At 36.1% G+C, this 14,488-nt stretch overlaps 2 protein-coding genes across 14 annotated transcripts in view; both read right to left on the bottom strand.

The window, feature by feature from the left end:
• Window positions 1-5,173, bottom strand: part of LOC124224641 (uncharacterized) — a 50,341-nt gene extending 45,168 nt beyond the window's left edge. The window contains exons 1-2 of the mRNA XM_069137665.1: window positions 4,961-5,173; window positions 4,639-4,764 (exon numbers count right to left, since the gene is read on the bottom strand). The gene's annotated coding sequence lies outside the window, so the exon portion shown is untranslated. The remainder of the gene's footprint in view (window positions 1-4,638; window positions 4,765-4,960) is intronic.
• A 912-nt stretch (window positions 5,174-6,085) lies between these two features.
• The window catches only part of cno (adherens junction formation factor afadin), a 115,848-nt gene continuing 107,445 nt past the window's right edge, over window positions 6,086-14,488 (bottom strand). For 9 of the 13 annotated variants that reach the window (XM_046636639.2, XM_046636636.2, XM_046636642.2 and 6 more), the window contains 9 exons: window positions 13,569-13,667; window positions 13,246-13,384; window positions 12,755-12,988; window positions 11,614-12,435; window positions 11,382-11,505; window positions 10,340-11,219; window positions 9,986-10,245; window positions 9,085-9,194; window positions 6,086-8,980 (listed from right to left, as the gene is read on the bottom strand). In XM_046636639.2, coding sequence (XP_046492595.1) covers window positions 8,758-8,980; window positions 9,085-9,194; window positions 9,986-10,245; window positions 10,340-11,219; window positions 11,382-11,505; window positions 11,614-12,435; window positions 12,755-12,988; window positions 13,246-13,384; window positions 13,569-13,667 — 2,891 coding nt within the window. In that variant the 3' untranslated portion in view covers window positions 6,086-8,757. The remainder of the gene's footprint in view (window positions 8,981-9,084; window positions 9,195-9,985; window positions 10,246-10,339; window positions 11,220-11,381; window positions 11,506-11,613; window positions 12,436-12,754; window positions 12,989-13,245; window positions 13,385-13,568; window positions 13,668-14,488) is intronic. The other 4 variants (XM_046636643.2, XM_069137653.1, XM_046636637.2 and 1 more) reach the window with 3 other exon arrangements.

Below are 14,488 nucleotides of genomic sequence, written 5' to 3'. Positions count from 1 at the left end.
GTCGTTACGTTATTTACGATGCGTACGGGTTTCAAGAACCGAAAAATTCAGTCATATAAAATGCCGTATGTGCAGAAAACATTCTTTCAACTATTGAGGCAGGATTGATTATCTTGCAGCTTAGATCAACGTTTTACGAGGTTCTTCCCGAGTTCCATTCAAACTGCAGCGAAGCTCAAGGGCATTGAAATCGGATACGGATCATTACAATTGTGATAACTTATCGCGCGAAATATACGTTAAGGTTGCACTCGAACGATTCGTAGAATCGCGAGAATGCAATGTCCCTCGTATACTAACCAGCGCAGAAAAATTCCTTAGCATTGAATAACGAGCCCAGGAAACTCATATATAACAATAATTATACGTATGCAGAACAGTTGTGCGATATATGGAAGTTTTTATCGTCAAGGCGACGTGACGATACATGGAATATGTAACGACTCGTCGAAGAATAGTCAGAGACGTCAGTCAACGAGAATGAATGGTACTTTTCTTTTTTTTTTTTTTTTTTTTTGCGAATAAAACAAAAACGAAAATCCTGATTTAAATATTTTTACTAGAGTCGCAATATCTAACGAATCACCTTAAGTGCGAAGACGTATTCCAAACTCGTCAATCTTTCAAATTTTCCATAAAAAGTGATAATTATTAACGCGTTGAACATGTCTTGCGTGATCTATCAATTTTTATCATTATTAAGGATCTGCTAATGCGTTGAACGTTCTCTGATACCTGCAAATTTGACACTGAAACCTTGTCAAACTGCGCCGCAAAGGAATACATATACATACAATATATATAAGACGTACATTACAGGTGTATGAGTATATACACATGTTCATACCTTGTACGTACGTAATACGAAAGATTGCCGGTTACAGTTTTCCTTTTTCCGGTGCTTTTCTTCACTTTCACTATTCTCTCGAGCATTTAAGATGCGAAAAAATATTACAGTATCAAGCGATTCTTTCTGGTACGGTAAATAATTTGGCGGTTCGCCATTACCCAGAATAATACGTCTTACGGGGATAATAAATCTTGTAAGATTTATCTACTCCTGCAATTAAACGAATATTTATTCAATAGCGTATTGCAAATGATTTATTATTCCTCTGTATAATTGTCTCGTTGCATCAAAAATGTTTTCAATTTTTTACACGGGTAAAAATAGACAGACGTAAAATAGACGGGTTACATTTTGTCTTTTCCGTTAAAAAGACAATTCCGTGTTTTATACATATATATCATGATATACCTAAAATTGAATTTCACTAATTTCCAATCTGGTGTATAAACTTAAATTTTTGCTTAGTTAAAAAGAGTATAGGTTTATAGAACGTAGCAATTATTTTAGGTTTCTCCAGTTTATACGCACTTACGTACGAGTAAAAGGTTTTCACGCAGGTCCAATAAATTCGGCTAGTACATATTTTTTACGTGACACTTCGAACACGTTTAGCAAAACGTATTACATATAAATAGGATACGGGCGTATTGTAAAAGTGCATTTCCGAATGACGTGCACATATTACAATCATGATTCGCGATATTTCTCCACAATAACACATATCGAGAAAATTCCCACCCCGATAGAAAATACATTGATCAATGAAAAAACTGGGACGACAAGGTGCTTCGTCGTATTTCTATTCGGTGATAATTTACCTCGTAATTTACGCATCCGCAGATCATTCGACGAGGGTCAAGTAGAACGGTACGATACGCAGCTTCAACTTATTTCGCGATACGTCGCGTCGTTCGTTGTTACGAGGAAGTTGATGCAACGAGTTGGATCGGCATCCGAACACATGTTTCTCACGTTTCGGTGTGTGAGGTATAAAAGTCCAGAGCTACACGGATAACCTCTGATAACTCAACAAATTGTTATTCTGCTACGGGGGGTCTTTTTATCAAAGCCAGTCAGAGGGGACCCCACTGGGTCTATAATTTACCGCTCCGTGCGGACTTTGCTTTGACGACAACAAATATGTTCAACATCATATTCCGGGCTGATTACAGCTGATATATCACATTGTCAGTGAGACAAAAAGATGTGCTTGGTTCGTCAATTTCTTTACGGAACTGTGTATTATCATATGTTTCACTATCCATTAGAAACTTAATATCGACGGATTATGCAGGCGGATGATAATTGGCGCAAGCACGTCAAAGCCTTTCATTCTACACGTATACATATGTGCTTAATTAAATAATTCAAGGGTCGATCAGAGTTTACTCAACGTTCCGAAGGAAAAGTTCATCGACAAATTTACAACTTTTTTGTGAAGAGAAGAAAAGCCGAGGAGCTGCTGTATATCTTATATACGTATTCGCCAATTTTTATTTGCGTGATGGATCTAGCAACGAGCTCAATGAACGAAACTAAGATCTGATCTAAGCATCTGCGTCTATGTTATAACAGAATTATTTTTAGACGAAAGATCCCGATTACCGCAAGCGAAAGAGAAAAGAAATTCTCGTGCGGTTCGTCCTGTTTACAAATTTCGATCCAACTAATTTATGTATTTACGTAAGAATACCGTAAATACTTTGATCGTCAGATTTGGTCCAAGTAGAGCAAACTTTGCTCGTCGGAATCGCCAATACACGAGGGCAATAGTTCGGTTCATTTCCTACTGAACTAATTAGAAACGGCATATCATCGTTATCAAGTATTTAGTTGTTGAATTAAATTACATGTGACCAACATGCGCGAACCGATCTCACACTTCGCCATTTCGTGAATCTGCATGTTAATGACATGCATAGGATTGCGGTCTCATGCAAAAACCATTGGACACCGACTCATGCCTGATCGTCGCTGAATTTAATTTTTTTTATTCCAGTTTCATCGTCGATTAATAGTTTACACAGTTTATTCACCTCGCATCTGCTGGTGGCGTAAAGGTTGACTACATTTATTAGGAGTTAGACGTTCGTGTATAATTCAACACACACGGATGATGATCGAGCAAAAATATTACAACAAATTTACTTCTCTCTGTACCAGAACTTGTGTAAAATTTCATGATATTACCTGAATTCTTTCACGGTGTATCACGCGAGTGCGGGAATATTTCTGGAGAATATGTACAGTAGGGTGTGCGGGAAAAAATCGATTTTTTTTTTAGGTTGCATCCGGCATTAGAAGTTAATTTGGGGTAAAAAAAAAGATTCCTAGAAGGACAGCTCAAAAAAAAAAATCATTTCGAACGGCGCATTGCATTTTAAGATTTCCCATAAGAATAACGCAGGAAAATATTGAGACTTCTAAATGTGGTAGTGCAACTTTCCACAAAAAAAATCGCACAGAAACGCCATTAAGATATTCGTATAGAGAATCGAATTCCCTACAAAAAAAAAACCCCGGAAAAGTTTTTTCGTAAAGCGGAAAATTCGATTTTACAGCCTTTTGAATTTTTTTTTCTATCAATCCAACTTCAGATAGCGATACCATTTGAACGGTTGTTCTGAGCTAATTTTTCGTATAACGTTTTTTGTACGGAATTCGATTCTCTACACGAATATTTTATAGGCGTTTCTATGCGATTTTTTTGTGGAAAGTTGCACTACCACATTTAGAAGGCTCAATATTTTCCTGTGTTATTCTTATGGGAAATCTTAAAATGCAATGCGCCGTTCGAAATAATTTTGTTTTGAACTCTCCTTTTAGAAATCTTTTTTTTTTTACCCCAAATTAACTTCTAATGCCGGATGTAAGCAAAAAAAAAACATGGATTTTTTTCCCGCACACCCTAATGTACAGCCATTACCAGTTTGTACCTCAGATTGAATTCGGATCCAAGTGTGCAGCAGGAAACAGGTTCAATACTCGTATTCGAAGTATAATTCGTCCTATAGACGGAAGGCTCCGAGATTGTGAACAAATTCCTACAGTCATGAGACTGAACGACACGAAACGCGGATAATCGTTAATCCTAGCACCGAGAGCATTTTCGAAGTTTTTGTACGCTATTTTAGTCATTTTTCCGAATACCGAATTGACGAAGTTCCGAAAGTTCCTTTGATATTTCTCTGTTTTGGATTTTCGATATTTTTACGTTCGGAATCTTGGTCGTTCTGATTTTAGGTTTTCCCGATTTTTTACACCCATTCGTTGAGTAAACTACCGATGTGCGAGTAGATTTTAATTTTCGGAATTTTACTCTACTGGAACTTTGCTCTACCGTAACTTGAATTTTTTGGAAACTTGAGCCGTCGGGTTTCCGACCATTCGAAGTAAGGCCCTTTCGGAACTTTCCAAATTCGGACCTTCAACCCCGCCCTATTTTATTCGTTGTTGACTGAAGATATTTGGCTCGAAACCACCTCGAGTGCATTGGCGATATCCTTCAGCTACCGTATGGTCAGAGTTTCAGTTCTAAGCAAAATATGTCTATGCCGACCGCGGAAGATTCTAGGAAATGTTGAGTAGGGTGAGGACTATACATAGGTATAAGCATAGATGCGGATCACATGTACATAACTGCAGAGTTCCAAACTAGGGGAGGCCCATATACGTGTGCGTGTAAAATATTCGTACATCGATCCGCAAGTGTTTGACTGACGAAGACGCGACAATGAAATGTGTATATATGTATAGATATATCAAATCAAATATGCCGACGTACGTACCTTGTTCACAACTGCACTCGGAGCCGGCTGTAGACGATCTGCTGCGTTGAAACTGAATCACTTGTAACTGTAATAATTATTGTCTTTAGATATCACTCGAGCGTCTGTATCAAAGCACCAGAAAAACTACGGAAGAAATCAAGAGAATGATAATAATTGACACTCTGTAATATTATACCTATTTATTTATTGATTATTTAAAACCGGTAGTTAAGGAATATCAAACTAAGACGCTATTGTAAGCATACACCAACGAAATTATGTGCTTATTACTCCCCTGTCTATTTAAACGTAAATAAAATGAAATCACCAAACGACCTACGTTACACAGGCCTTCAAGCCGCTAACCCTTGGCTATAAGTTCACACTTCACTGTTGTTATTATTATTATTATTTTTATTATCGTTGTTTATGGAAATAGTTAAACAGCCAACGCATTCGTTCGTTAGGAATAAGATTTAAAGTTATAGAGTCCGATCGCAGGGATTCTAAACTGTTGCTGATGCCTGTTCACTCACCCGTGACCTGAGACGTACTGAGCAGTAAGTAAATTGACCATGAGCTTCGGAAATCGGACGTCGCCGTCGGCTCACAGTCTCTACTCGCTTTCGATTCGTCAACACGGCAGACAGGCCGTACTTAGTCTGTTACGCCTGATCGCTGCGCCTGCTCGCTGTTACGTGTGCTCTGCGGCAGTAGAGGTTGCAGTCCTTTAGGCACTCTGTATTGATTAATCTTTTTTTTTGGTTCTTTTAGGCCAATCGTATTAGAGTTGACATTACGTTGCGTAACAGATACGTACCGATTCGATTGCGTTGGTTTTTTACTTTTCATGACTGGTACGGATTACTTATTATAATAACAAACGACATGTGAGATACAAACTTCATTCGAGTCATTAATTCCTTTTTCAATCAGGTAGTCGAAACATTTTTTAAATCATTCTTAAAAACAAAAAAGTTACTACAACTGAACGGAACCCGTAATTCTTCCGTTTATCACAATCATGAATTGTCTTAGCAGACTCATATTCGAAAGAAATGTTTTAATGAAACTCAGTTCTGTAGTACATGAAACAGTGTTTCTCATAGCATTATTTGAACTAATTATTTCGAATACAAATAGGAATTTCAGTTTTTAGAGTACCACGTATCCATTATTTTTTCAGTTATACTGTTATAGGTATATTAAATAGAAATATTGCACTGAGAGTGAATTAATATACGTGATATTATTTATTTTTCTGTCAATATCGTATCTCGTTAATATAATGACATAATATAATAATTAAAAAATATAGTGTGATTTCTAAAAGTACAATAATAATCTAGGTAAAATATAATAGAATATCGGATGATCGTATATAATAGAGTTGTTTAGAATTACAAAAACGAATATCAACTCGAATATAATCGAATAATTAAAACAGTGTTACAAAATATAGTGCAAATATATGCTTGCTATACACAACAATGGGAAATTGTTAACTGTTTTCTCAATCAATTTTTTTTTTTTTTTTCATTTTTGTTCGTTTTATCCTTCTCTTCACTATAATTATCTGTCGAGCACTTCTAAATTTTCATTTCTCATAATACATTTGAACGTTATTTAGAAATCATGATCTTTCTAATTATTACACGACAGCTTGGACATAGCGTATAATGTTACTTGTATAATATAGATTTATGATTATCAGGAAATATGAAAGGAAATGTCGTTTTTTTTTCTTTTTCTTTTTTCTCTCTTACTACCGTATGGCTTTCTAAGTTTCTATAGTATTATAATCTATAAGGCTTACAGCAAACTAAATTCAGTCAGCTACTTGAATCAAGTCTCAGGCTGAATTTTTTCGTCTTATAACATTTAATAACAAAGCTGCTCTTTATATCACTATTCGATATGAATTAAAATAAGAGAAGAAAAAAAGAATAATAAATAGGAGAAAAATATCGATAGCATCATTATTCTAATTTAATCGTGCCACTAACATGTAGAGACGCCTAAACTGATTTGCGAGTGCCTACTTCGTTAGTATATATCCTACAAAACTATTTGATAGGCCTGAAATACTGCTCTCAATACCGATGCCATTGGAGTTTGACTTGGAAATTTAGATACGAACATTTGTTCAGGTTTGATTACTTCCATTTTTATAAAGGAAGGACTATCGTATATATCACATATAAATACTTCAGACTGTATATATCTACGTACTAAGATTTTCAAATATTTATAAAACCATTTGCAATGATGCAATAGGTTATGCAACAATATTTTAGACTTGTTAACGAGTTGAAAAAAATGAAATAGCTATTATAATAAGGGTATTATTAACATATCATACAACAGTTTTATGAATTTATTCAAATCATTATTGAAATAAGCATTTTTAATACAATGCTAACGGACGCGGTGCGTCACCACTAAGTATGCTTGTTTTAAAAACGTCAAAAAGCAGTAGTTCCAAATCACCTCATACGTAGATTTTGAGTTACCAAAATTCTCAAAACATAATTGCTGTTTATTTTTTTTTTTTTTACAAGGAATGTAAGTCGATTATATTTGCTAATTATAACGCAAACGGAAGTATGTGGCGGTCACTTTCTGGAGTTTTTGTGAAGTGAGTGTTTGATCATACAACCACTAAACACAAGTATTGTGGGTAAATAGGATTATTAATCATTATTTTTATTATTTAAATACTAATATTGCTATACTTTGTTCTTAATGTCGGGCACTGTGCTTGGAGTAAGCACATCCCTTACTGATCCCTCCACGAAACTTAATTTTTTATACTCATAAGTTTCGTAATATTGTATAATTTGTGTATTTCAACATGATTATGTATAATAAAGAGGCTTAACATTATATTTCTACGTGCTATATTCTTATATAATTTGATTATTGTTCCATCCCAGTTTGTACGATACATTTCGAATATCTTCTTTAAAATCTTTACACGCATTTCGTTACTCGCCGACACTGGTTTTTTCGGGTTCTTTACCTAACATTACAATACTGTGAAATAAGCATATCTAACAACAAAGTAGAATTGTTAGTCTTTTACACACCGCCTCTGTTGAGTAAGCTACGATATAATCATGATTTAGTAACAGAAATAATGTAGATGATCATTCCGTGGACAAGATACCAAAATTATACGATTAAATGCGTTAGAAATATATCATACAAACGGCAATCTCCGTCGCTTATTCTAATCTCGGAAAAAATGTGTACATGCTGATAGGTACCTTTTATACAACAGCTCAGAAGCTGCCACGCTGATGTGGTTGCTGTCGTGGGACGATATTACCTATACAATTAGTTTATTTTCTGAATAAAAAATATTTATATATATTTTTTTCTTCTTCATCAACATAAACATTCAACAATAACAAAAGCTACTCTTAGTTTTGTCCCGCGCACACTACAACGTATTTACATTACGAAATAACTGCCGATAACGTTGAAAAAAGAAAACCGTGATAAAATAAAATACCGAAGATTTTTCCAAGAGTATGGCATTTTATAGTTTTTGTCAGAACTAGAATCCAAGACTAATACTTGCATGTAGATTACTTGAACAAACCTTACGTTTTCACTTGGGAATTACGCAACAAAAATTTGAAGTGATAATATGTGTATGCGAATAGGCTTACTTGGTCAAGTGTAAAGTTTGTCTGTGCATGGTACTTACATTAAAACGGAACGAAATCGAATATCGGCAGTTTTTTTCTATAGATCTCATGTCGTAATAAAAAATCATTAGTGTTGTAAACGAAATTAAAACATAACGTATAAACATAGATAGTTGTAAAATCGACAAAATAATTCTTTACACTTCCTGTCCGAAATGAATGTTTCATAAGTAATGCGAATGTATAGTTATAAAACATATTTAAAATTACTATGCTTACTACACTTCAAATGTTTATTATAAAAGATCTGTAATACTTTTTGTGTTTCAAATTTTACTAACTTCATGCATATATGTTTGCTGTTTGTTGTAGAAATCCATTGTCAATATTCTGCAGTTAGCCTTTCAAAGTATATTGTTTAAATATTGCAGACCTTCTTATTACTTCAGTGTAAGTTGCCATGATAGTCGAAAATTTAGATCTAACTTCTATTATTATTACCAGGACTGAGAGCGCTGCCAATGTTGTCTATTTCACGTTGTGCTCGAGAAATTTTCACTTTGTCACGCGGCGTACCATCCTCACCTGTTTCCATTGCAAACATTTTCATTTTTTCTTTGAAACTCAACTGTTCGGGCACTGCACCTAGTTGAGAATTTTGTTGCTGTTTTTGCTTTTCCGCTAAGCGTCTCTGTCTCGGATCCCTGAATAAAAATATCACGTTGAATCATGGCAAATACATACAACTTCGATGATTTCATTTTCCATCTGTAAGGAAAAATTTATAAAAAACACAGTTATAACTTACTTGTAAACTTCCTGAGCTCCTATAACACCTGGAGTCCCTCCAGGAAATATACCAGGCCCTTCTGGAGTTTTTGGAGACGCTAACATATTCTCTGCATCATTTATAAAGTTCTGTGAACAAAATTCAATGAAAGCTGTTTGTTTACAGGGTATATGATACATAAATAAACGCTAACATCATTTAACATCTATCAACTTATTACATTCATGGAATGAAAATTAATTAAAAAAAAATATACGAAATGATCTTTATAATACACAACGAATTTACAGTAAATGCATCTGGCATAGCGATGAAATTGCAAATGATTACTGATTAAACTACGTCGTATATATGACTGCAGTAATGAAAACGATATCTTTTTTTTTATGGTTTAGCCGATGATGTAAACATATTCTTATCGATGAGATGACATGATTGAGCCTCATAAACGTACAATCCATAATCACAATATTATACAGAGATCATGCAATGATTACTGTAGATGATTATACAGATGTATATATACAGTACAATGTTGCAATTTTGAGATGTGTATACTGTATACCTTATTCGAATATCTGCCAACGTGTGCATTTTGACAAAATATTTAATTTTTTAATTGTTCACAATATATTCACAAAGCTGAATTATCTACAAACAATTATTATTGATACTTGATAGTTACTTCTGCCCTATAAAAACAAGTCCTAAACTCTACATCTTTGTGTTTTATCAACATAGGTATGGAAGTAGGTAGACATTGAATAATTTTTCAATACAGAATAGCGATCTACCCGAATCGAATAATTACTGCAGCAGTAATTTTATTTTGTACGACTGGATTTTTAAATGCTAGTTGAACTTGTATACATGGATATTAGGCATAATTTTTAATCTTTACAAGGCGTAAGATACTCACATTAGGATCCTCTCTAATGGTGTTCATCGTAATAGATGACGAATTGGTAGTAGAGTTTGTAATCCGTGGTGTCGGATCTGTGTTAGCATTAGGATCGTGGAAAGAAACTCTTTTCACTGCAGCTGTTTGATGTGAATTACTCACAGCAATACTTGACGTCGTTGAAGTGTTTGACCTGAGGGCGCTCTGTTGAGACATCACTGCGTAGCTGGAGCCACGTTCAGGTGGGGGTGGGGCATCGTTACTCCCGTTTTGCGAGGCTGTAATTATAAAAGTTTACGCCAAATTGAACAACTGTATCAATTATGGCGACCATGGATAAAGAAATTGTGGGCGTACTTATGAGATACTTACACGGGGGAGAACTTGGTCCATTAATGACCAGATTATCCAAACGCAACATTCCAGGATGAAGTTGATGCTGGCTTCTCAAATTAGACTGATGTTGTTGCTGCTGCTGCTGCTGCTGTTGTTGCTGCTGTTGCTGCTGCTGCTGTTGTTGCTGCTGATATATTTGTTGTTGCAGTTGCATTTGCTGATGCATTTGTAGTTGCTGTTGTTGGTGTCGGATATCTTCCTCGCGTTTTCGATGATTTTCATCGAACTCAGCTTGCTTTCTTTTCAACTCTTCCATCCTACGTTCTCGGTCTCTATCTTCGTTCGATTGTGTAGGGCTTAAGGGGCCCGACTTCTGAGCACTTCCAAGCTGGCCCATAGTTGAACCATACATAGGCGACATAGGTCCTTGACTCATCGTACTCTGTTGACTTTGGTTTTGCTGTAAGTGGGATGTGCCTGATCCATCATTCTGTCCAGGATATGTGCTGCCGCCTCCAGGTGGTCCTTGTTGACTTATAGCCGTGTGTGTCGGGATGTTTGTGGATTGCAATTGGCTGCTAACTGGCTGAGGTGATAGAGTTCCCCGTATCGATTGATTGTTTGGATTTCCTCTCGTCAAATTTGATTGCTGATTGGCTTGATTCGATCTGTCCTGGGCAGCAGCCATTCGTAGAAGACCTTGGACACGCTGGGCACTTTCTTGCTCAAGATCGTTACTTTCCTCATCATCATCTTGCTGATTTGCAGCCTCTTCTGCTCTCCTTTGAAAATCTCGTTCCAACTGAAGAGCTCTAAGCTGCTCTTCTTGCTGCGGCGTCCTGTTTGGCAATGCACTTAGTTCCGCTATTTGATGATCTCGCCACTGCCTTGCTGCTTCTCTTCTTCTAGCTTGTTCCTAAAGTTCAAAAGTATTGATCAGTTTTAAGGAAAATAAGACCGATGTTAATTATTTTCTATTAGTTATTGTCAACACCATGATTCAAAAAGGTACAAACTTTAGTATCATTCATCTACGATCTAAAGATTAACAATATATTTTTATACTAAATTTACACACTTTTTCTCTTTCTTCACGTTGCCAAGGATTAGTCGCACTATATTGATATTGTCGAGGCTGTTGCGTCGGTCCAGTTGCGGGATAAAAACTGCCTCTGGGAGGTTCACCCATACTTGCGGTGTACCTGCAGATGAGATAAAAAAAAATACCATAAGTGTGCTGCCAAAGAAGCACGTCTGGAAAGTGGCTAACGAAATTTTTATTTTTTTTTTATATTGATAAGGCGTTTTACCTAGAGTCAGGCTGTTTACTGTACAATGGATGTGTCGAAGTATTTGGCGGTGGTGGAGGGGGGCTTTCTCTGTAAGCATCTTCAGGTAAGTGAGATCTCATCAGAATGTTTTCAACATTCCCTTGAATATTTCCATCTCCGTTTTGCATTCTATTTGTGATCTGTTCTCCTTGATATTGACCATTTCTAGGATCCGTTGATCCGTTGGAATACTGTGGGCTATTTTGAGCACTAGGAAATTGGCGATTTGGATCCTGCAGTCCCAACTGCCTGGGGTCCATTACCAGGCCATTACCGCCACGAACTGAATCGTTCTTTACTTTAGGTGCGGTGCCGTATTGTCCGTAAGGCTGTTGGGGTTTACTGAATTGACCGTACTGCCCATACTGTCCATCTGGGTAATTAAAATGCTGTGCACTTTGCCTCGTATTGTATGTCGGAGAAGTCGGGCCCAAATTAGGAGTAGAACCGATCGGTCGTGATGGTCTAGTAGAGTTTGGTACTTGAACCCCAGTCAATGGTCGAACATTGTAAACATTTTGGCGGTATTGTGTAGGGATAGGTCCAGCTCCTCGCAATTCACGTCTCCTAACTTCTTCTTGCATCTCTTGAAGTTTGGCTTCTTGACGGATTATGTCACGAGACGATTGGGATCTTGGAGGAGCGCCTTGTTGCTGCAGTTGATTGCCAGGGTAATTCTGTTGCTGACCTTGCGGAATGTATGCAGATATTGGTCGATCTCTGCCTTGGCTTGCATCGGTTGCTGGTCGGTTTAGAGAGTTCTGAGAACCTCTTAAACTTTTTTGCGTATGCAAAGGGCTTCTGAAAGTAATAAGTTCCATATTGTTGGTAAACTGATAAACGAAGGTCAACATGTATGGTATGTCATTAAATGAAAAAATTTTTCACCAATTGGAATACAACTGTAAATATTACTCAGACAACCTGCTATTAATTTTTGCACAAATTCTGTTCAGTATACAGTATGGACCTCTTACTAAATTTTTGTGCACGAAGATCCTAATTTTTTCAAATGACAAACAGTTTTATGAAACATGATACGAACAAAGACAAATTCAGTGAGAACGATACGAAATTGTTCAACAGTAACTATTGAGACTGGTAACGTGGGAAGACTGACCGATCGTCCAACGGCTGTGGCGGACTAGGCTGTTGTTTCATTCCTGGATCTTGATTTCTGTACACGCTCAAATTTTGATAAAATCTTTCTGCTTCGTTATTTTGTGAATTACTATTTGGAGGAATAGTATGTGCTTGGCTTGGATTCAGATTAGGAGATGATTGTTGCCGGCTGACTAAACCTGTAGGTGGCAAAGTTCCTGCGCGCATTGGGTCATGTAAACTATGACTTGATCTGTAAGTAGGTGTAGCAGTTTATTATACTTCATAATGATACTTCAAATTTTTTTGTTATACGTGAAAGGATTAATATGAAAAAGTTTATTTTCCCACAAACCAGTTATTAGTAGTTATTTGGTTACTTTTAAATAAGTCGTCTAGTGAATTGATTACGGTTTTATTATCTGCATAAATGATTCTGGTATTCATATTGGATTCAATTTTTTCAAATATGATAAATTGCCTGAGCTTTACACAATATGTTATACTTACCGAGAACGTAATGTGGTTGCTCCGTTCATTGCTGGCATCGGAGGAGGTTGTGCTGGAGGGGTAACGCTATTACTAGAAGATGCTCGACTATATCCCGGATTGAAAATTTCATGTTGCTGTTTTCCCTCTGTTCCTACATCTGGGAAAATTGAATATATTGGAATGTCGGATATTCAAATCAGGACTACATGTAGCAAAACTTGGTTTTGATAAAAGTGGTGTAATGAAAAGCGTGAATTGTACAAAATGAATGAGCCGAGATAAAATAAACGCCTTTTTCTGGATAAAACAGTACTCAATTCATTGGGATATGTATTACTTACTATGCAGGGCTGGGACAGACTTGCTGCTATGAATTTGTTGGGGGGTAGCATCGTGTCCAAGTCGTGACGGTAGATCACGCTCGCTCATGCGGCGGGGCCCTGTGATAGCACAAGATGCAGAAAGATGCAATTGGTTAATGCTCTAATGTGCTGAAAGCTGCATAAGTACTAAACGAAACGTGCTCGCATGCTTCATTCTATTATGCTATTAATTGAATTTGCAAAAGATAATATAAGATATAACGTATTGATTGATTCAAATAAAGCCACAACTCCGAATTGGAACTGATTTAACCCGACTCGACTGACCCATACATAAATTGTCAGTAAGGAAATAATTTGAACTATCCTAATTTTAATTCGAGATGTGAATTTATTTGAGTAACGGTTGTATGTATGTATACGGTTTTAATAAATATGAATAAGCTAATGAAAATGTAAAGATATTGCAGAGAAGCAGATTTGTTTAGTAATTTATAAGGCTATGGGAAAAATAATAATAAGTTCCCAGGCAAAAATATCGCAATCTAAACTAATTGAAAAAATATGTTATTATTATACATGTTCCAAGTAAAGACACATAATGGATTAAATGACAAAAACGACTGATCTGTGGTGACCACATAAAAAATGGGAATGAACAGACACTTTGCAGTACTAAATAGATGGGATATAAACGATACCAGCCAAAACTGTGGTTTTAAACTGATATAAGAACATTACATGTACCGTTGAACACTCTGTTTTGGTCTCTGTTATTTATATCTAGTGATGGGGTGGAAGTTTTGCACAGTTTAATGTACATCTAGGGTTTAGTGTTGCATTCCTAAGCAAGTAAAATATTGCAATGTAGTGCATTATTCAAATTTTTTCTCGTTTCGACAAATAATAAAAATGAAGGGTAATTAAGTGTTGGATTG

This window comes from Neodiprion pinetum, chromosome 1 (assembly GCF_021155775.2).
Source record: "Neodiprion pinetum isolate iyNeoPine1 chromosome 1, iyNeoPine1.2, whole genome shotgun sequence".
Classification (NCBI taxonomy): domain Eukaryota; kingdom Metazoa; phylum Arthropoda; class Insecta; order Hymenoptera; family Diprionidae; genus Neodiprion; species Neodiprion pinetum.
The sequence above is the reverse complement of the archived record's forward strand: the minus strand, read 5'-3'. Positions and strand labels throughout refer to the sequence as shown.